Here is a 24,291-nt window from a genome sequence, read left to right on the forward strand (position 1 = left end):
ATTAGGCAATTGACCAAGAATATCTAGTTCTTCCTGAAAAAGGGTACTCTCTGGACAAAAAGGGAAGCATTTTATTTCTACCATCTCCGACTTGATTAAGTTACTGTTTCGGATTTTTTTCCAGCAAGAATTCTGTAGCTACATGAAAGTAGAGATTTTTCTCATCCAAAAAGAGTTAAAGAGCAATCCAGAATTCAGGCTTACAATTAATAACTTTTTGCTCCATTTTGCAAGTACAAAATTCATAAGATGACTTAACACCCAAACCCCGGCTTTCCAACCATTTAAACTACTTAGCAGCACTCAGCTAAAATGTACATTTTCGTTAGACACCTTTTGAAAGTTTTATTCTATTTTTATCTTGCATATCTCATTGAAGTGACAGGATATTTACAAATACCTATTTTTAAATATGGTATAAATGGCCCAAATGAGAACGTTCTCAAACTCAGTAATTGTTTCCAATATTAAAGCAAAATGAGTTAGAATATGTCACTGGACATTACAGCAACAGTAAGAGCCCAACTATTGCTCAATCTGACGGAAACAGATGTCTTTCAGGAATCTTAATTTTCAGTATTTTGGAATACTGAATGCAAGCAACTAGTGTAGACATATGCAGACAGCTAGCAGTACAAGGACACGGCTGTTTTACTACCCCACTTCTGCTTAACATGGCGTTGTTAAGAATTTTATCTTTTGTTTTTAAATTTTTGATTTTTTAAGAACTGTTTTTCCAGTGCAGAGTTCCTTTGTTCAAGCTTCTGCTGCATAAATACATACATTATGGGTATTACCTCTACCATTCACATGATTTCCAAGTTAATACTAATACACCAAAGGGAAATATTTAACATCTAGATATGTACTATGTGTTGCAGATCCAAGACAAATGCAATTTCCATCCACAGAAAAACAATCTTGCAACAATTTTATTTCCACTGTAGTTCTTAAGGTGTCCATGCCACTCCGCAGAGACAGCTTCACAGTTTATGAAATGCCTAACACAGATGGACTTCCCAAATTTAAACCAGGGAAGTCCACCCACGCCTGCAGTGCATTTCTGCAGATGTCCCTGTACAACCTCACAAGTAGCTGGAGACTAGCGCAGATACATCCAAGCACATTTCATCTTAGTCCCTGGAAGTATTCCCTGATAATAAACTTGCGTACATAAAATTAAGCACAGATTTATCAAAAAGAGGTTTGGCCCTTGAAGAGGAGACAGAGAGAATGGGTTGCACCTTAAGAAAGAAGTGGGTAACAGGTAAGCAAACCGAGCTTACAGAACAGTTGACAGTAAAACTTCACGTACAACCAAACATTGCTATCAAAGCTTTAAGTTGCGGGGATTATATTCTGCTGTCTAAAATCACAGTCTTTTCAAAAGGCCAAAATTGTGGGAGATCCTACAGACAATATTATCTTCTGGGGGATGAAGAAACAAAAGTGATAGAAGTGAAATAATAATTTGGAAGTAATAATAATACCACCACCGCAGTATGTCAGAATGGTTTTCATGCACAGACTGCAGTAATCCTTTACTCTAGCTTGCAATGTTTCATACAGATTCACTGACCTGCACAATTCAGTAAAAAACAAATTAATTGAGGGATAGCGGTCACCAACAAAACCAGGTGATACCAGCCCAACAGCTTGAGGCATATACTAAGACTACGTCTCTGTATAGTGATAAAACATTTACACAAGTGAAGCATTCACCACGTGAAAGGGAGAACTGCTAATTAATGCTTACATCCAGATAAATTGCAGAGGAAGAATCTGACATGTGCAAACAGCCACTTTGGCTTATTTAAGCTGATGAGTCACATGATTAATTGCCATACTTTGCATTGTTCAGATAAGGTGTAAAGGTACAAACAAGGAAGAACCTACCAGGACTCTCTACCCGCTTGTAGTGGTAGGGATTGATGCAAACCTCCTTCTGTTTTGAACCAAAGGGAAACTCGCAGCATTCCAGTGGTTTCAGTTCGTGATGGCTCTGCAGGTCCGGCCAGCGCCACACTCTACAGTAAATTACGTGCGGTAGCCCTTTCCGGTGCGAAACCTGAAGCCTGCCGTCCAAGGAACGAGGAATTGTGACACAGTTGCTGGGCTGACCAGGACAGCTTAACGCTTTTTCCAGCTCCTCCATAGCACCTTTTTTCTTCTTCAGTTTTTTCACTAATGCATCAACAGCTTTCTCTGCCCATTTTTCTTCTTCGTCCCCCTGCTTCCATCCCAACAGCCTCTTCACTGCTGGGCTGGTGAAGGAGAATAAACTTGTCACATTCATGGTGACCCCACCGTGGCGATACCACAGAACCAAGCAGGAGAGACTGCCCTGTTCTTCCACCACCACCAGGGTACAGCAGATTGCGTCAGTAGTCAAAAGCAGCCTGTATCAAACAATTCTGGTCCTTTCTCCTTCTCAGTCCTCCAGTCCCAGGAAGGCAGCACTGACATCCCCCCTTGACAGACGTGACCTTCTCATTATTCTAAAACCTTCCGGCCGAGAACCTGCAGGAGAATATCAGAGGGAGAGAAAAAAAGGATTTTACCTTTTAAATTAACATACAGCAGTTAAAAACATCCCCCGCAACCCACAGAAGTGGTGTGACCAAAAACCAACCTAGAACAAAAGAACCAACAACAAAATGTTGTCAGCCTCCAGAACTGGACTCAAGGCACATCTGATGAAGACTTTTAAGCAGCAGGGCCTGCTGCTGAACCCTGTATATCCCTCTCTCCCCAAAACAGCCCTGAATAAATGAGGTGATCACCCTGGAAAATAATGACACAGCATAAACAAAACCAAAAGAGGTTGGGGAGGGGGGTTAGCAGGAGGAGAGGGCAAGGGGTAGAGGTAGGTGGTGGGACAATTCCCCATCAGCTCAGTTCCCTCATCCAATTTGCTGGGTGGCCTCAGTGATTTTTGTGCCACGCAGCAAGGGGGACAGCAACTGCATTTGCCAGCTTCAAACAATACTTCTGCTCGGTGCCCGAGCATGGCCTCAGTTAGTACCGCGAGAAGCTCGATAGAAAAAGCCAAAACACAAGAAGACATGGCTGTATTCCCACGCATACTCCACAAAAGGGCAAGGGTCCTATATTAAAAATTCAGCTCACATTAAGTCTAGCCTAAAGCAGTCCCTCAGATTTCATCTTTCACCATTAAGTGTGAAGGGCACTCCCCTCTGCCTATCAGCTGTTGCAACCTTAACCAGCAAAACGTTCCAAGGAACCAGTGCAAGATCACTAGCGTTTTTTTTTTTTTTAAATTTATTTTGGAGAGCAGCTGGAAGCAATATGCCCCAACAGCATTGTCCTACCCAGCCCTCTCCAAACTGCCAGGGATGCAGCTCAAAAATCACTGCACTAGACTTGTGATACTATGATCTGAAAGAAAACCAGTTCAGCTTCACCTCTGACTTTCTTTGAGGAACAAAGCAAAAAAGAAGGAAGAAAACTAGGAGGATCCTTGCCCTCACTCATCTCATATGAGAAAGAAAACTCCACCTCCCCACCTCACCAAAAAGCTCTCACAGCTCATAAGCAGACTGTGAGGGAAAGATATCACGAACTTACTTCACTGCTTACATCCTGACCTTCCCGTTGCAACGCCTGCCTGATGTACTCAAGGACACACGAAGGAGCGGGAAGGAAAAGGAAGTCTTGATAAGAAGATTTGAGATGGCACAGTGGTCCTCAAGCTGAGACATGGAACAGGGATGAAGCGATAGATGAAGAAGGGGAAGAACTCCACATATGAAGAAGCCCCTGCTGTGAGCAGCAAGTTTCATACTTGCCCGGGCTGGGAGCAGGGAAAAGGCTCTGCCGGGGGAAGTAGGAGAGACCCTGCACTGGCAGGGAGAGGAAAATGACACAAAGCGCACTAAACCACTGATTTTCAAACAGAGCATCAAGACAAGACAGGAAACGTATCCTGGACTGGATACCAACAGGTTGCAGAGGAAGGGGGAAGGGGAAAAGGATATGAATGTTTTTGTTACCATCAGAAAGACACAAAAAACCCCAACCAACTAGCAACCTACACACACACACAGAATAGAAGGTGTCAGCACACTCGCCTTAGACAGAATTTCATAATTATACTAAGAAAAGATTGCAGATCTTAAAATAGTAAATGCTATGCCACACTTATCCTCTTGAGTATCATGCATTGTAATGGTTTCAGTGTACCGCTATATTTGAAGTACTTTAAGCTGAAAACCATCCACTTGATTCAAATTAATTTGTCACTAAAACAATTATCTAATTGCAAAGGTTCAGTTTTATTAGGCTGAATGCATAAACTACATTTATGTGAATAATGATTATAGACTAAGACACAGACCATGTCTACCTGCACTTCGTACTGGTACTTCCCATTCCTTTTATGCTAAGAATTGTATTTGAAATAATAATGTCAATGCAATGGAAGATTTGCATGAGCCTGGGGCAAATTTAAGAATTTACTTTGTTACCTGGGCATGTGCTATACTGTTAAATGAACTGAAACTCCATTACTGTCAGTGACTGTACCCCAGGTATACTCTATCCTTACACGCACTGTAAAGTGCTCTCTTAAAATGCTATGCTAATTTAAGAACCATATTACCAGAACCGTATTACCAGAACATGTGCTTCAAATGTATTTGTAAGTAATAGAGTTATTCTCAATTCATACATAATCTGTATCTCAATCAATATTCTAAATATGTTTTTTATGTACCCTTCAAACAAAAGATGCAAGTTCCACACACAAGTTACAAGTTCCTGTGGTATATCACCAACTAATCAAGTCAAGCTGTCCACTTCACATCCATTCGAATTAAACAAAAAAACACTTAAGAGACTTGAATTGAAGTTCTAATAAAAAAGAAAGTACAAAGTCTAAATCTCAATCCAAACTTCTTTCAACATTGATAATGAATGCAGACATGGTTCTACCTAGACCTGACCCATTTCCACCAAGCTACTTTAAAAATAAGTGGCCAACCTACTTGCTGTGGGAAAGAAAAAAAAAAGTCCTATCTACTAAGACTATATGTTTATATAGTGCCTGAAAATACAACCCTAACATGAGCTAGTACACAAGCTCTGCAAAGACTAAGACAACATTCAGATGCTACCCAAGTAGTCAGACCATAGGAACAGATTTTCCGAAGTTTTTGGATCAAATCCTGCAACACACGCATGTCCCTCTCCCACAATCATACACACCGAAACGTATTTCACCATCACAATCCAAGATATTATCTTAACAGCTGGCACCTCTGTAGCAACAACTGCGGCAAGAAATACGCTGGGAGCGGGAAGAGTAGCATTAGGTACAGTACTTGCAGATATGCTTGGAAGTAATGCAGCTCAGCAGGACCTAGCCGGCCACCAGCCTACAGCCCAGGGACTCCTGCTGAAGTCCTGCCTGCCCCAACAAAGTCTAAGCACACTCCAAGCCCTGAACAAGCCACAAGATAAAGCAAAGGGGGAGAAAACCCACAGGCTGCTGTATACTATTCACACTAAGCTCCAATACCAGTATCAAGCTAAAAAAAAATAAAAAAACGGCAGGGTAGGTGGAGTTTTTTGTTTCCAAGAAGCAGAGAGCGCGGCCGCAGTGCTGAGCCCTTGCCAGTACATTCCGTTTCCCTTTCTGCCACTCTTGGTTTTTGCAGTGCATCATTTCCTGTATTACTTTTGCACAAAGTGGTCTTATCAGCTGGAAGTGCAAAATAAAGATTAAACCACGAGTCAGCAGATGACACAGTCCGCGTCTTTCTTCCCCAAATACACGTGCCCTTCTGGGAAAGTGGGAGTGAGTATTTCCAATAGCGGAGTGACCACCAGTCCTTGAAGGGTATGTTTATTCACGAGGTACGGGTGAAACAGAAACCTAGGCCAAACAACAGGATACTCTCCAAAAAGCAGCCTGGAATCAGTTTAAAGGAAACTGAGTTGTTACCCACTTATCAGCCACTCTTTACACATCAAAACCCATGTACTTTTTATTATGCGTTCTGTCTGCTGATGGATGAGCTGGAATCAACAAACTTAAATCCCACTGCTGCTTTATTTGTCTTCCTTCACTGCTGCTGTCTTTTGTGTAATCTTTGGACTAATGTACAAACCTGCATGCAGCTTGTGAGAAGCCTATTAAAAAAAAAGTGAGCATTACATATATAGCTGTTTAACCAGCCTTGTATTTAAACGAACGTATTTAGGCAAAATGCCTAAGAGTGAAGTTCTATTTTTCTAGCCCTCAAAGAAGAGATAGTTACTCTGTCAGCAACACTAAGCAGACAGTAAAATATTCAATGAGACTGTTTTCAAATTCCCACAGGAGATCCCATTGGAAACTGTCCCACTTTGCATAAATTACTGTTTTTGGTGGGTGGAGAAAGGGTTAGGACAATTAGATGATCCTCTCCCGGGGGGGAAGTGAAACAACTCCTAGCCCAAGTTTCAGGCAAACAAGAAGCGGCTCTAACTCTCCTACTAATTTCATTATTTGTATTACAGGCTCAGTGATGCAGGCAAAAAGGATCCTATTAAATATTTTTAATATATGCTCAGCACAGTTAGACATAAAAAGGGGCAGGAACCACAGTGAAGAGAATCTACATAATTGTTAATGGAGAAAACTGTCTAGTCTTTGACTACATTTTTAAAATTCAGTTTATCTTATTTTATTCAACGTACGTCCTCCCAGCGTCCATTACTTAGTGACAATATAAAGAAATAACAAGCAGAGAGATTTTAATTTGCTTCTTGAAAAATATTTAGTAATTCACCTTCTCTGAAAGACATACCTTTTCAGCAACTCATGTACTCAGTATGATATTCAGACCTTTTTTAAAAAAAGAGAAAAGATCAGATTTTGGCATAGAAGCCAGGGAGCTGTCACTTTACTCCTGCAAGAACTATTTCCATGTATTACTAAAAAGCATGCAGTCTAAGCAGCTGTAATGCTAGAATGTGTTACAACAGATTGCGCACTGACTTCCTCTGGCTCCCTATTCTTGGAGCAAGCAGCAAGAAGTTTCGATTTCTTTCTTCAAGCGATGTGACTTGTAAAACAAAAAGTCCGGGGTCTTCTGTCGACTTACTCTGTTTTTAATCAAAGAGTTCTTTCTTTGCATCTTCTTATGGCAGAAGATCAGATCTTGCTCATCTTGGAAAAATGCACAGAAACCTGGTAGAAGTCTCAGTGGCATTACAATACACATGCAAAAAGAAAGCAAGTTTCATTTCAAAGTGCTGTAGAACTCATTAGAGAGTTTGTACAGAACCTGACTTGGCTTCCCTTGTATTTCTGAAAAGGACAAGGAAAAAGAAGAAAAAAAGATTAACTCTTTTATATGTTTTCTTGGCATGGTGGAAAGAATTCAAGAAAACAAATATGCAATCCTGTGTTAATTTCTGATACCTATCATATTGTTTGAGGAAAGCAGAGCACACTGGTGTTGAAAATACTTCAACATACTTAACAGGAGTGGGTAGCTTTTTTGCTGACACTGCATGAGACTCCCTTACTTAGGCCCAGCAAGGGCAAGGAGGGTACTTCCAGCCTCTTCTGCGAAGTAGCCTCTGCCTTGGACCCTGAGAGACAGGCCAAAACAGCCCCTCTGTGAAACCTCCTCTAGCACCATTGCTCACGCTACTTGGCTGAGGGATTGCCCTTCCAGGAAAACCTCCCATATATCACTGTTCAGCCCACAGAGAAAATCCTTTCAATACCTACGTGCACCCTTTAGTTCAGCAGATGGTAGGACAGCAAGTGTCACGTAAAGAGCAGGTGCTGACTGCGCTCCAGCTAACTGTAATAGCAGCCCGTACAGTTTCTCCTACGAAATATCTAGCTGTTCTCAACAGGGCAGTAATATCTGCCTTTAGAAGAAGGACTTGCACAACTTCTACCTTATTTGATAAGCCAAATCAAATCCATGAATTCTGAGCATGACCTGAGCACCAAAGAGCAGATTCACCGCTCGCTCAAAACGAGACAGTAGGGCCAACGTATGCTTTACCGACGGAGGGGAGGAGGGCAACAGTGACCCAAACAACAAAACCCCCACTGCTCAGTTACTCCGGAGCACGAAGAAATAACTTCATACTATCAATATCTGCCAGCTCCTTCCCAATGCTCACCACAGTTCAAACCAAGTACACAGTGTCCGGCCAGTTTCTACAATGAACCGCAGCTTTTCCTCCACTCGCCTACCCACTCAGCTTCTGGCAGACAAGGCACTGATCCTTGCCCTTGAAGTCTCAATGGTCGTGATTACAAGAGTAAAACAACAGTAAATTCTTACGGGTTTCCTGGATTTGTACTTTACTTTCTCAAATTGAAGTTACTAGATTTGAAAGACTTACAGTAACTTCACTGTTGCTTCTCCAGAGAAAATACCTGGTTTCCATATACACAGAAACCGAATCCTCTGTTACAATCCAACTAAAATGGCATAAAAGTCTTTGTAAGCAAATACGTAATTGTGAGAAAAGAACACAGCAAAGGTGCTTTCCCAGTTTTAACAGAGATGCATCAACAGTCAAATTTGCCCTTTTTCTGATTAAGAACGCTTCTTCCCAATGCCTTTCCAACTGTTTTAACGTAACTGTACTCCTGCAAACAAATTTGAACACTACATCTTGCCGGAGTCTTATCTACACCTTCATCAAAGCACAGCTCCCCCGTTTACAAGAAACACTAACACGTACAGCCTCTTAAATGATCACCAGATCCTCAGATCGTGCAGTTTTCACCAGAGTTGAGAAACAATGGTAAATTTCTAGCTTGCACTGCTGAATTTTACTCGTTCCTGCGTTCAGATGCCCGTGAGGCTGCACAAAGTCACAAACTGCCAGTTCTTCCTTTAAAGCCCGCTGACCTCCTCGCCGTGATGATTTGACTTGCCAAGCTACAAAAAAAAACTAACACCAGGTTTGCCAAGTTACTCGGTCAGGAAGCTGGATAAGCCTGGTGCACACCAGGGCTAGTACAAGGAGGACACATCAAAACGTACACCCAGGTGTGGACAAATCCCTTCTGGTGTCGGCAAGCAGTTGGACTGAATCAGATGTGTTATCAAAGATTATGTCTAAAACCGCAACTTAATATTTTAACTGAAGTCAGGAAGGAACTGTAATTTGATGATTCAGTCAAAACTCTGGCCCAGATGGGATTACAAAACTATGAACTTCACTAAAATAACCTGTAAGATGCTGTGAACCACAAAACTTGCCAGAAGATCATGAGGTGGTTTTTTTTTTCCCCTAAATGCTATGAAGTAGGAGACTCTTCATTTTTCACACACTCTCCAAGCTGAAGGCCTCTTAAAGAAGCCCTCAAATTAAGACAAAACATTCAAAAGAAAGAACTATCCAAACAAACAGTTGTCAAGAGACATAATGAATTACCAGCCATCACGGTGGGTATTTCATTGTGCATCTTTGGGGCAGGTTTATCCACTTCACTGGTGCTGTGGGGTATTTAAACTCCACACGTTGTCCCACCAGGCACGAGGAGCACTCAGGAGTATAGGAGCTCAGTCAGCATCGTTAGATGGCACAGGTCAAGTCCTGAAAAATGCAGAACAACCTATAGACCAGTCTGGAGCACTGGCTATGGCTTTGTGAACATGGGATAACCACAAAGATGCCATGACTAGTCTAGCTATTAAAGTGAGTTGGAAGTCCTTTTCTAAAAGGTCAAAAAGCTGGGGAAAACAGGGATTTTTTTCCCTTTCATCACAAAACTCCTGTATAACTCCCTTTTTCCACAAAGACCATTCCCTTTCCTGACTTTTTGAACTGTCTTTAGAAAACAGGTGTTGTTTACAACAATAACAAACATGCATCTGTGTGGGTGTGTTAATACACACAAAGGCAGGATAACTGAAACCTCTTCCTATATTTAGATCTGTCTGGTCAGCTCTAATTGCATAATTTAATCAAAACCCTCTCCAACGGAAACACATCCATATTCATCACAGGCATCAAAGGAAACATCTTTACAAACTATATCCTTTTACAAACCAACACATGGTCCCACGCCACTTGTCCAATTGTTGAATTCCTCCTTTGGGAAGGGCACGGAATTTTATTTCTTTTTATCAGCTGAAAAAAGCATTTCCCTCCAATTCATCAGCACAGGGCGGGAGGAACTTCCTTCACAGGTGAGATGGGGAAAATTTACTGACATGTCACTTTCAGGGATTTTTTTTTTTTTTTTTTTGAAAAAGTAGTTAAAACATACTTTTGCAGCATAAAGGAAAATCTTTAAAAACAAAAAGAAAAATGACCATCACCACTCAGGCATCAAAATTTTTGATTAAAGCTCATAAAATGCAAGATGTATTTTGCCTTCACAGAACAGCACAGCGTAGCACAGACTGCACGGCTTTAGAAAGGGGTTTGTCAGCCCCAGCCAGAGTAGTGCTGCAATGGGGTAGTTTTAAGCAGGGAACCCCAGCAAATGCACTCCAGCTATGCTCAGCTTATGCAAGCCATTGCTCCTACAAATGATTCATTTTACCAAGAGCATGCACCATACAGTTACATCAGCTGCATTAAACCACTTCTAAAGACTGTGACCCAGACCTCATTTATCAGAGATTAAGTAAAGATGTTAAATTACAGCTCAAGATCCCCAGCTTTAAAGCAGAATGTTTCACCAAAGCAAGAGACAACAAAAACTGAGAAAGAAAAATTACTTATTCACTAATAAAAGCGTTATTAGATCAAGCCTCAGCAAAGCAGAATAAACTGATGAAAATTAAACCAAAAAAGGAACGCCGTTAAAATAAATAAATCAATCTTTTCGCAGCTTAGTCCCCCACCCACCATTTATACACTTGAAATAAGAATAGCCTCTTCAGTTTGCCAATATTGAAGATATTTCAATGCATTTCATGAGATGCACGCTTTACATTTTAAAAGGATTCCTCTAGCTTTCCTCTTTTTTGCCTTATTTGCAAAAACTGAAGAGGTATTTTTTGCCTTTAAATGACCTTTGGAACACTGTATCTTCATCATGTCTTTAAAATGTCAAGAGGCAGAGCAAAAATCTACATTAAATTTTGTGAAGTATCCCACAATTCACAACTACCATTCTGGACAGAGAAAATCTTTAAAGATGATACAGCTTTCCAAGCCAAGTTTATACAACCCAGAAACAAACATCAAGATTTGCCAGATTTCCACCATCCAATGAAATATTGTTTAATTACGGCATGCCATTACTGGCCTTCTGAAAACCAGGACTGGACTTCAGATGACACGAAACCCAGTTTGCTCCTGGTCCCCGGGACAGTGAGCAGCAGCTGCACTACCACATCGCACCAGATACTCCCTGGCAATATCTCGGTATTTTGTCAAGCCACCTGAACTTGTCAGACCCTTTACAAATGGAAGGGGCCAAGATCACAGTATTTAGAGATGCCCCTTCAGCTTACACACAAGAAAATGAAACTCTCTAAAGATTACGATTTACAGGCAAATACAAATTTATAGGCATCCTCCTGAGATCAGGTCAAGAAAACTTTGGGTTCACGTTTAAAATACACCAGCAAACACAAATCTAGGTTGATCAAGGCCTTTTCTGGCATGTGAGGTACAAGTCTGAGCTTGCCTAAACTAAAAACTTGAACTGCCTTCAACTACCCCCCAATGGAATCCTAGAACTGGTACAATTTCACCAATATTAAAAACTGTACTTGGGGAAGAATAAAGCTATTGACACACAACTATGAAGACATTTACATGGTCTCTTATTTTACAGATGTTTTCATCCAGACAATTACTCTACAGAACCAAAGGAACAATGCTTGGTTCAACTGAAGATCAGGCGTTAGGAGCATTAGTTTTCCCCTGAACCGGCAGGCACAATTGGAAGAAAACAGGTATCGCATGTTATTGTGGTTGGAGGCCAACAACCGTCCAGATGGCAGTCGGTTCACCAACGAAGTCTAAAAGCTCTGTTCTCAGGAGCGTTTTAATCCAAAGAAGTCTACCGACTGCAACTGAATTTGCTATCAGTGCAATTTTTTCCTGCCATACCCAAGCCTGTAAAACCTTGCTGGCAGGAGTACTGCCACGGAGGGCGCTGGGCTGCTGCTCAGGAGACACAGCTCCCATCTCCTTTGGGCAAGCAACTTACTCACGTCAAGCCTTAGCTTCTCCTGCTAGCAAGTGGAGAACAAAACTCTTGAAAGCTACTGACTGAGAGGCAAGTATTAGACAAAGAAAGCCGGAAAGGTGACCACCGGCACAAGACGTTTGCTGGCAGGATGGCACCAAGACAGCTCTGTGAGGGCATGTGCCATTACCCCAAGCAACACCTCCACACCACAAAGGAAAAGGACAGTAAGTCCCTTGGCCAGAGGCAGCTTGCCCTGAGCAAGAGCCAAAGACCACTGCAGCGAGGGGCCAGAGGGCGAAGGCACCGGGGCTGAGACCGGGGCACGTGCCGGTGCTACCGCACTGATCGCAGCCAACGAAAGTGCCTCCTAACTACTGCCGACAGGGAACGGCTGAGCGCAGACCCAGAAGTCACAGACACACCTTTCCCCTTCCAAAAGGGCAAAACGAGGGCGCACCCGTACGTGAGGAGTCAGAGATCCAAAAAACTGCGGGATCAGGCAAAAGCAGCTGTCACAGCCCTGTGCCAGAACATCTGCAGAATCTCATGTCAAACTGTTTTCTCATATTCCTGAGATCAAGGCTTTGGAGGGTTTTGTACAAAGGCTTCAACCCACAGATAGGAACTGATAGTTCATACAGCACTTGGCAACCACATAGCTTGAAAGGAAGTGGGAGATATCCTCCTACATTGCTTACCGGGAATACGGAAGTTTTACAACACGAGAAAATGGCTGTAATCTATCCGTCTGATCCCCTGGTTATCTGTAAGCTTTTTATGATTTTGGAAGAGGAATCAAGCCACAAAGAATTACTCAGTACCCTTTCCTTATCTGTGAGCTTGTTTTATTAACAGAGACTATATGATTCTGCATATGGAATGAAGGCAACTTATTATTCATTCCACCATAATTTTCCAAGACCAGTTTAAAGTTTCAAAATTCAGGTTTTGCTAAGTTGCAGTACTGCAACCTTACAGCTGAGACACCAAAACACACAATTTCCCAAGCACCACATGCTCTGCAGGGTCAGCAGCAGGCTAGCTAAAACAGCCATAATGCTTCCCAAATTTTCCACTGCTGCCTGCTACTGAACAGTCATAGCTGTCCAAGTACAGGGGACAGAAGGACTCCAAGCCCCGAATACATCGCGAAGTGAGACTGCAAGGATGGACTTCCAAGACTTGCAGCTTTCCAAGACGACTTACTTCTAGGCTGAAAGTTAGTGCACAAAAAGAGCACACAAAGATTTCAGACTCCTTATCTTTAACCTGACAGTCCAGATGCCTTTAATCCTGGGGTTGAAACCCGTACTCCCTAAGTAACAAGCCTTTAGGCTCAAACGACACTGACCGCTGGCTGGCCTGGAAGATTGAGAGCCCTCGTGTCCCAAGTCAGGGGAAACAAGCAGCTAGGCAAAGGTGTGATGGAAACCTGCCTATATTCAGAAATACAAGACTTCAGCCAAAGCAGTCTGCCACCAGCGCTCCCAGTTCTCAATTGCTCCCAGTTCATAAACCACAGGAGATGCATCGGGTCTGACCATGAGCAAGAGTCATAGCTGATAAACTAGTGGAGACAAGGGCAAAGGGAATATTTATCCAGTAAACTGTAGTAAATAGCCCTGGGGTGTTTATGCCAGTTATGTTAGGTGATGTTTTCTACACAGAACAAAATTTCAAAGAAACCTGTAGCCAAGCCAGAGGGAAAAAAAAATTACAGTCGGGTTCCCAAGGGTCTGGATAGTTCCTTGGCATAGCAGAAGGCTACAAGGGAATTCAGCGAGAACCTCGCTCAAAAGCACTGCCACTGGGAAAATACCTAAAGTTTGTATATTATATTTGTAGGTAGACTAATTTCTTGAAGTTAAGAAATATATTACAAAGATGCAATGTTTGAAGATGTTAAATAGCTAGCAGTAACAAGAAAAAGTAAGGATTAAACACATTTACCATATACCATTAAAACAAGTGCTTTCTAAATTTCTTTTGAGAAAAGTGATTGAAAGCTAAAAATTTCAAAGTGACTTACGCAGTGCTGCAGAACCCAGGAAAGCTACAAGCAGTGCATGGGCTTACAGCACATATCATCTTTAGGTGCCATAATTTTCTTCACTGGCAGTGGCTTCTGATAACACCAGCCTGCTTTTACAGAAGGGTTTTTAATGGATTTAATATTTAGCTTTTCTCTAGTTTCTTGATAATGCTGCTAACAGTATCTGGTCTGTCAGCTGTTTCAAGTTATTTAATCCTCTGAAGAGGAAAAGGAAGTTTCTACTACTAAGAAGTTAAACTTGGAGGACATTCTTTTCCCCATGAGGAAAAACATTTGTCCTATCTCACAGAGAACATGCACTAGATGTGCTCTGCTCATACGGTTGCATTAAACTAGAAAAACATTTCTAATATAGCTTGCAGTTTATACCAGCAAAACAGCACCTGACCAGAAAAGCTTCTTTAAGTGTCCTCCCCGTCCATTCTCCTCACCCCCCATAAAATACGCTGTATCATTAATCATTGTCGTTTTGCTGCCAATATAAGTACACTGGGGCTTTGTGACTGACGTAACTGTTGGCAGTCTAATCTCACCGTGCTAATCACCAACATAAGTATCTGGGAAAAAACCCTGTAAATTAGACCTTTCCTTGGCAAGCATATTAAGGAAGTCTTCATCTGGGAGTACTATAGTACTCGTTTACAACTGGCTACCTCCAACAGCTGCCTTGGGCCAGCAAGGTCACAGGTCCACAAGCAGATGAGCAGCTCTAACAGCTTGCTCCCACCCAAGGAGAGAAGGTTTCCCTTTACTCCCTCGTGCCAGCTTTGGTACTCCAACATCATTTCCCCCCTGCTCACAGTCTGTCAGCCAATTCACCTTCCTAACCTGGCAAAAACAACAACAAAAATGTTCCGCAGAACAGCTGGATCAGCTTAGAGCAGGATGAGCACCAAAGTCACCCAGCCAGCACACACTAAGAAATCTGTGGCTGGGGTTGAGAGGAGCCAAACTGTTAAGAGTTCTCTTCGTGTTGTGGTGCTGCCACCCCTCCAATTTTAAATGATATCCAGGACAAGGATTAGCTCACACTCAGACATGAGTACTTCAGTCAATTTGCAAAACCTCATCTCATCCCCAGAGCAATGAGCTCTGCCCTAGCTGGTTCTGAATAACCAAACGCTCTAGCAAGAACTTCAACCCCCCCTCTGCTATCACCATCTTCTGCTCTAGGTAACTAGACAGCAAACTTCAGAAAAAAGAAGAGTGTCCATCTGTCCAAAAATACCACACACTACAGAGTTTTAAGCTGAGAGTATTTATAAAATATTTTCCAGATGAAATCTAATACGACACATTACAGAAACTATTAATTACATTATCTTAAGTTTTTAAGTTAATAAAGACAAAGACTTTTCCTTTGGCTACTCTATCCAAGTGGAAGCACTTAACACTGACACTAGCTAGCATGGATAATAAAGGGCCTGTTATTACGTATGCCGGACTGTAAAGCCAGCAGCGGGCAAAAATGCAAAACAGGAAACAGTAATAGCCGAGATGGCAACCTATATGAAAGCCAGGTTTTCCAAGACATTCAGCAAGGTCAAAATTCACATTTGTTAAAGTAGTATAGTTCGTCACTGCATTCACCAGGTAATTAGCAGAACAGGGAGGAAGACATAACCAATGTCTGTTTTATCTATCTATCTATCTATCTCTGCAGTGATAAAAAGGCCAAAGTGTCTGACAACAAGAGGAAAGACCAAGAGACTGTGTGAAGGGAGATGAAACTCTGCTCCTCAACGTTGGAGATTCCTGGTGAGACCTTAGTAAAGCCACACGAATTGAGTCTCTGTTTCCCTCATCTCCCCCTTCCCTCCCTGTGCAGGGAAGCACACACTTTAGATGTGTTTGAGATTCCTGAAAGACTACACATCTGAAATTAAACCAGCTTAATCACATTATGCATTTAACAATCCCTGAAGCCATCACGTACATGTTGCCAGGTCTATGAGAAGGTCTAGGTAAATTTCAAATCTTCTTTCATCGCTGTTGTGACAAAACAATAATGCTGTTGTCACACAACTGGAAAAAAAGGAGCCATCTGGACATGGTCCTGGGCAACCTAGGTGGCCATGCTTGAGCAGGGGGTTGGACCAGATGACCTCTAGAGGTCCCTTCCAATCTCAACCATCCTCTGATTCTGTGAAGTTCTCAAAACAACCACCTGCTAATCATTTGAAAACAAGAATTTGGTCCACCTCAGAAAAACAATTGGTTCAGGAAAACTGGATAGAACTCTGCTTGTCTCGGCACAAATACAAAATCACATCAAGTGCTATTAGATGGAGGTAGGGACCGAGCTCTATTTGCCATGCATAGGCAGAGTCACGAGAGAACTGCTTTTTAAAGTAATATGGCATTTCCACCAGGAAGTCAAACTCAATGGATTCAGTGCTATTAATCAAAAAATCACACATTTCAACAGAGGATAGAAGATTTGTCCAGAATTCTACAAAGAACAGACTCTCATGAATTATGATGAAAATTTCAAACAGATCAGTTTGTTTCCCTGATTTTGACCACTTCACCAAGCCCTATTTAAAATGGCCTGTAACCTTACTGTACTTCTTTTACAAACTTCAAATACAAACCAGGGAGAGCAGAAGGCAAAGCAGAGAAAAGTATCATGAGAAATAATCCCTCTCCAAATTTTATATAACTTCTAGAATATTTTCAAAACATCCAGAAGCCATCTGAGTCCCTCACTCATCCTTCTGTCACTGCTTGTATCTTTGAAGTTTGGCTTCATGTACAGTTCTGTTCCATTAAAATGCAAGCCCTCATCACTGTTACCTTGCTTCACATACAGCCCTGGTAAGAAGCCACTTTTCCACCCCCTTTTTCACTGCTTGTGAGTTACTGAAAGATTCTGATCTATAGAGGTTCCCATACCCTGCTCATCACTGTAGCACCAGACACCTTAAGCAACCATGACTAACCCTTGTCATGTTCACGTACTGTTTGTCTCCCAGCCTATCCGTAAAGGCAAGATGGATTATTTTAATATACATGGAGTAAGGTGAACTTACATGGAGTAAGAAGAGGGGGGGGAAAAAATATAAATCATCAGACAACTTGTAGTTGTACTAACCTGAAGAACATCCTCCCTAAAGTCCCCCCTAGGTTAAAATAAAACCAAACGAAAACTGCCTTCCCCAAAGTAGATTTCAGTCAGGAAGCCACAACAGTGGTAAAAATATGCCAAATTTCACAACAGAGCATTTAGATATCAAGAGAAAGACCCTCCATCAAATAGAACTGTGTTTTATTGATGAGCCAGTTTTAGTAACTCTTCAGGACCTGTGAGCAGAACCTACACGCCTAAGCAGGTGCTAGTGGCCCAACTTTAAAGTAACTTTCTTGTTTCATACAACACAGCTCAGAAACCCTTGGAAAAAAGACAACTGGCCAACAGTGACCAAAGGTTCTGCCAACTTTTTTGTCCTACCAAAACACTAGCAGAGTTTGTTCTGCAACATCTTGGGAGGGCTAGAAAGAGGAGGACAAAGAGTTAAAAACCAGTCTAAAAACCAACAAAAAAACCCAACCCATACACTTTTGCTATTCATCAGCTTTATAATTTACAGGGACACCACAGAAAATTAAACCATCAAGTGAAACAGCAGGAGATGTCAGTTCCACACCATCTTCCACCCTCTCCCTCACACACACACACTTCCAAATTTGTCTTGGAGAAATTTTGAGAGCCCTCTCTCCACTGCCTCAGGACATACAGCTCCTTACAAGTCACATAGTTTGCCCCTCGACATGTCAGCTGAATGAAAGTCCTTACTAGTAAGATACATGTCAGACAGCGAGGATATTTGATTAATTCCTCCCACTCAACATTCAAATGAAACCTAACAGATACAAAGGCAAAATATATTGGTAGAATAAAGTCAAATATGCAACTCATTAACAGCATCTGACCAAACAGCAGATGTCTCCTCCTCCTATCACCCTTAGAAACACATTTAAGTGGAAGCCACAATTTGTTGCAACATGATTCTCCAGTTATTTACTTCATCTTTAACCAAAACTGATTTTATGCTTTTAAGCATTTAAGCAGCATTTTAAGTATTTATATATAAATAGTTATTACATACACACACCTTGATAAATTTACAGGCTCTTCTCAACTATATATAGGTTTAGTCTACTTTTATCTGATCCAAATAATTTAACTTTCAACAGCAGTGAATGTTATTGTAGGCATTCATATGTGCATATGCACATACAGCATACCTATCAAGCGTGAATAACCCTACATATGTAAGAATAAGGTATCTTTAAGAACCTCATGCCCTGATTTCATCACACTGCGCCAGACAGAATGCTGCTATTATTGTCAATGCCTTAAAATGCTTGAAATCAGAAGTCTGAAATGATTTATAAGAAAAATATCCTGAATAAACCAGTCTTTCGTGTAAACACAGAAGAATAAGATACTAATTTCCAATATTGAACAAAGTGAGGAAGAAAAGCAAGCAAAAGTATGATCAACTATGGTCACTGCACACCCCAAGCAATCTGAACATAAAGGATTCTCTGAATTCATGGAAAACTTTTTGACCTGCTACATAAGAGTCAAATGTTAGCTCTGTGTGCACACATGCTTTTTTGCTTTCATCTACCTAGACAAGTTTTTAAACATGTACATCGGTCTTGCAACCTCTGTGGAAGAAACTCTGTAATGCTGTAAATCCTGAAATCCAACTTCTACTCATGCACAAAATCTGTATTAAGAGGATACATTTTCAGCTTCCCCACAAACAATAGTTCTGAGTACTGAAAGAAGGTCCACCAGTCCAAGCTGGAGGACAGATGTGATTTTTACACCCATGCTGGGGACAGAAGCAAGGAGACAGTGAAAACTCTCGCGATTCTGTCTATAATCACTTTAGCATTGTAAAAATTTTTTAATCAGTATCTTATTTCCAAGTTATCCACTACTGGATTGATAGTCGATAGATCACTTTGATGTGGATTAGCATTTTAGTGATTTTAAAGACAAAAACTTGCAAGTTAAATACTTCTGATTATCATTAAGTGCTATAATTCAGACTGTCTATACTGACTTATTCAGATAGTCTCATTTGCTGCCATGTTGGGAAAAGCATTCCCTTTATAAGCACAGAAATATGAAATAATGCTTCAGAAATCACTGGTGAACCACATTAATTATTTGTTTACATGCCAAGTCAACGTAATAGTTGCCTTTGGATGATACTGCTTTGAACAGCGCCTAAATATAATGACTTATATGAAGGCATGTTTAAAAATAATTTGTTTTCCTCCTTATACTCTAGACTTCGCCTGTGCATGCTAGGGAAAGGGTGGGGGAAGAACAAAATGAGAAAGACTGGTGACATCTATTCTAATATCACCCTCCCAAGGGTGATATTTTATTTTATTGAAATAAAAGTGACATATAGTCCAGAACAATTACAGAGCTACGTTAGAATGACTGAATTGTGCAAGTGTCCAGAATAGCTGTACCGGTCAGGTTCCCTGCACTGGCAAGTCTAGAGCGGAAAAAAGCTTCAACTCTCGATCTAAACTCAGCTTTTACGCAGTCTCCCAAGATACAGCGCTCGCAAGAAGAATACAACTGAGTAAAGGAATCCGTACTTGCAGAAAACTGTTTGTAAATTAATGACAGCTCAACCCAGCAGCTGTGTCACACACAGTATCGCTATCGGGGGCAGCACTGTGGTCCCACCGCTGTGCAACGCTCCCACCGTAGCAACCCCAGCACCACAGCACCTGGTACACATCCTCCCTCCTTCCCCCAAATTAAAAAAAAAAAAGGACCCATCTACACAACTCAGAGTTCAGCCTTACGTACTGAATACTTGACCTCACACAGTCTAATTAGAAGTAGTGTGCTCGATCTTTGCTCCTGTTCAACTGAGAGGCACCTCCAAAGCCAACACATGCAGGCATAAAACTGAAGCAGGGAGAGATCCTGTACCATCTAGGTTCATTCAGGAAAATGCTTTACATTCCTTGAAATTAGCCTGTTTATTTTATGAAATGTTTGGCTTCTCTATCCTGTAGAAAAATAAAGACGCCCCCCACTCAAATACACACAAAACCGAAAAGCTTCTGTAATGCAAATTAACATTTGTCCGAGGAGGAGGAGGATAGGGATCTTTGTGGCAGCCATTAGCAGCCAAGAGTGTCCTTCTCCTCACCCCTGAATCCACCCTCTGCAAAGCCCTTCACAAAAGGTCCAATCTAACATTTTCTCTGGTTATTTTGAATCTTGAAGAATAGCGACATTCTAATGGAAATAGTTATACGACAGCCTGCAGGGATACAACTCTATCAATTAAAAAATATCGATTTAAAATAACTTCTTTCCCATCCCAAACGAAAACCGCTGTTCTAACATAAAAACCCTCCATGCTGTTCTAAAGTTACGCCATCGTAGCTTGAGCAAAATGGCTAGAGAAGTGCAAGGTGCCTGCGTAGATGAACCCTTAAGTCACCAGCATTTCAAGCCACGCTTGCCTATTTGGTGTGTATGTTCTAAACTCGAATTTTCTGTTCGGTAAACTTCAAAGGTAAACTTTTGGAACTGCATATCATCTTTATTAAGACTTGTATGCGTTCAATTTTTTGAGACACTGCTATACGCAGAAGAAAGGCCCATGGAAGAACACTAGTCTGCAGCTACTAGAGGGAAACAAATGAAGTTTTCATGGGCAGAACAGACCTTTCCCCACTCTGAAAGCACAACTGGGTGAGTTTGTCACCAAAACCTAAACCAGAAATTAAAAAAAAAAAAATTAAAGAACCCACAAAAAACATTAGTAGAATCACTTATTAACCATAAAGCAATTTGTGAAATCCGATTTTCACTTTCACAGATTTTATGGCTCTCTCTTCAATAAGGTAGTTTCATTTATTCATCTGCATTGACACAGCAGAAGAGAGCTCCATATCCACATTTTATAAGACACCACACGCAAAAGCGAGCTTTAATTCTTTTATCTGCCACTCAGTAAGCACCTCAGTTAAAGCACATGCTGTTGAGATGCAACTGAACCTGGAAACTAATGGATCTCTCACCACTAGCAACCATTTATTTTCTCTGCTTCTCTTGTATTCCTCAAAATTATTTTTTTAGTTACATTGGTGACTAAAAATAAGAGATATTTCTTTCTTGGCTGGGAGAAACTCAGGAGATGCAGTGCAGAGTTCACACCAATTCAGGTATGAAGAGTTGGTTTAACCACTAATACATGCAAAACCCTCAAATCACCAAGCAGCACACTGACTAGCAGAAAGAAGAAAAAGGAGTTTTAGCAGGATTTTCCCGAAACACTTCATAGTGATTTTATCAGCAGAAACAGCAAGACCCAAGATGTTCAGTATATAATAAATGTTTTAGTATCTGTCATGCTACTTTCTAAGCTACTTAGAGCAGAAACATGAATCTGAAGCCACAGTTGCCTTCACTAAGAAAAGTAGACAGACCTATGCCAACCCATATTCAAAATTACAGTCTCTGTTCTAAAATAAGTTTGGTCATATAGTTCAAGATATGACTTAAGATGCTCTGTCTTATACAAGAACTCAGATCTGCAGGAACATTTCAACAGGCAGCTACAAATTTTAGTAGGGTAAAAATACTATGGAAAAAAACCCAAACAATTAGTTTGTTTGCCTGTTTGTCCCTTTGATATCTGATAGCACAGTCTGCAGGTAAAGCCTAGCTGATTTTGAGGCTTGAGAAAGGATACATAAAATTCAGAGATATTCACTCACAACCATTTCCCCACACACACACACCTCCAAGCTGCATATGCCTTCATCTATTTCAGTTGCTAATGGCTGCAAGAAAGAGGTTAAAAGTCAACCTAAATTGGTTCAGCATTTATTCTTCACAGGGCCACAAGCTTTAATTTCAACTACTCTTTGCATAACTTAAATAATAAACACGGTGCTCTCTTTATTTGATTCTTAAACCACCCATATCTGAAACACAATGGGACATGTCACAGACACTTGCTGTGCTGCCCTCATAATATGGTTTAATTATGATGACTGAACTAACGGGCTCACATCATAGACTTTTACAGGTTGACCCCGTGTCATCCTGATGTATCATTTTGCACCAGTTCAGTGCTGTAAATCAATTTAAGATCTCCAGCAGGTTGAAAAGGCTGGTAATGATGCTTTCTCTGCAGTCTCTGAGGACTCCACATTATACACAACTTACATTATTTATAAAGCTGAGATGATGCCTCCATTAGGCTTGTAAGACTACTCAAATGAGCTTTTATTTTACACACACAACTTGGGCTTCATAGAGCAGAACACTGGCTATATGCAATATGCAGTGCATTCATGCTTCCATTTAAAAAAAAAAAAAAAGTCACAACCCCTTCATTTTTTAAATCTTTATACCAAGCAACAAAACTCGTCATTTAATCTGAGTAATTTCCCAGTATTCAGAAACACAAGTAGCACTTTTATTAACCTTTGCACTGCTTTTCTTTATGTTCAACTCTTTACTTTGTGTTCAAACTACAGAGGAAAAGCACACACTAAACTCATGGGCTTTCAAACATTTGATTTGATAGTTAATATTTATACAGAAGCAGAAGGCTCTCCATCTGCTTATTCAGTCACTTTTCCCAAATGTATTGGATCATCACATCTTCAAGGGTACACAAAAAGGCAAGTTGAACAGGACAGAGTAGGAAAAAATGTATTTGATTACATACCCAATGGTTGATGGGGTCAAAACCAAAGCAAGGACAAATCCCTACCCTTAGGGTAACCTGATCATGCCTTGAACTGATCCTCTCTGGTAGCTGCGGAAGGCTTCTGGATCACCCAAATCAAGGGAAATTTCTCCCAAGCGCCTACTTACAGTCTGAAGTAAATTGCAAGATTTCATCCCTAAGACCAGAGCAAGAACTTCAAAAAGAGCCAGATATCTTTCGTTTTCTTATTGATGCTCTTCCAGCCACAGTAAAGAAGTGAGCACTCAAAACCTGCACTAAAATCCAGAGAGAACCTCTAAAAAGCTTCATAGCACTGCTCTCTAGTTCAATGGGAAAATAAAATGAGTATTAATCAGCTGCAACTAACAAACTCATCTCCCATAATTCAGCAGAGTAATTACTGACAAGTAAAAGAAAAAATTAAGTCAACATTAACACCTCAGGTTCCCTCACATGATTTGGTCCTGTTGTTTGACAGGACAAGGTGCAGACAGTTAGCCACACAAAGACTGGCAGAATTACAGACACATGCCTGCAAAGAAAAGTGGTCTCTGTGGGCTGGGTTACCTTCAGTTTTTAGTCTTATTCTCAAGTGCTACTTAAAAAACATATACTATTAGGGGAAAAAAAATAAAGTTTTCTCTTTCTGAGTTCTCCTCTGTGTGCAAAAGAGATCTGAACTATCAGCTATGATGTGTTTGAAATACAGCTTTCTCCTAAGCACGTTAGTTTCAAGATGCTGTATCTTTAAACACTGACTGCCATTAAACACTGACATGTTTCACGCAGTGATCTTTTCCATTTGCTTCTATCTGAAATACTCACCTACTTTTACTCCTCCCCACCTGGACCTAACAATACTTCTCCTTCCCCAAATAGAACTGTTACCTTTTTTACATGCAGTGAGCATCATTTTTCCTAAAACACACCAAAATAGTGTTTTTTGGAATAAGCTCTAATTATTCAGTACTGTAAAAGCAAACTGTAAGGTCAGACCACATATCTTCTTCAGATTGATCTACTAACAAAAGAGCAAGCACAGCAACCCTTCCTCAGTCAGAGCTTCCACTGACTTCAGTTTATAAAAAAAAAAAAGTCAGGATTTGGCCCAGATCCTTTCGAATGCATGACTGAATATTTCCACACCAGTAAATTTTAATAAGCTTTAAAGATCTATATTCAGGATAAGATTATTTGGCTGTAGAGCCCGAGTATATGAAGACACTACATTGAGGAAGGGGAAATCGCATGCATCCAAACCTTCTAACAGGGAGGAGAAGAAAAAAAATTAAGTGAACTTTCCTTGACCTCTAAGCTAAGATTTGTCATTAAAGGGAAAAAAAAAAAAAAGG

The 24,291-nt window shown here is 40.9% G+C and overlaps 1 protein-coding gene across 3 annotated transcripts in view; it reads right to left on the reverse strand.

The window, feature by feature from the left end:
- Positions 1-24,291, reverse strand: part of SMAD1 (SMAD family member 1) — a 49,364-nt gene that overhangs the window by 24,372 nt on the left and 701 nt on the right. For 2 of the 3 annotated variants that reach the window (XM_075150022.1, XM_075150021.1), the window contains exon 2: positions 1,897-2,520. In XM_075150022.1, the coding sequence (XP_075006123.1) occupies positions 1,897-2,296 (400 nt within the window). In that variant the 5' untranslated portion in view covers positions 2,297-2,520. Of the gene's footprint in view, positions 1-1,896; positions 2,521-24,291 lie in introns of those variants that run through there. The other variant, XM_075150023.1, reaches the window with a different exon arrangement.

Source organism: Calonectris borealis, chromosome 4, assembly GCF_964195595.1.
Source record: "Calonectris borealis chromosome 4, bCalBor7.hap1.2, whole genome shotgun sequence".
Taxonomy (NCBI): Eukaryota; Metazoa; Chordata; class Aves; order Procellariiformes; family Procellariidae; genus Calonectris; species Calonectris borealis.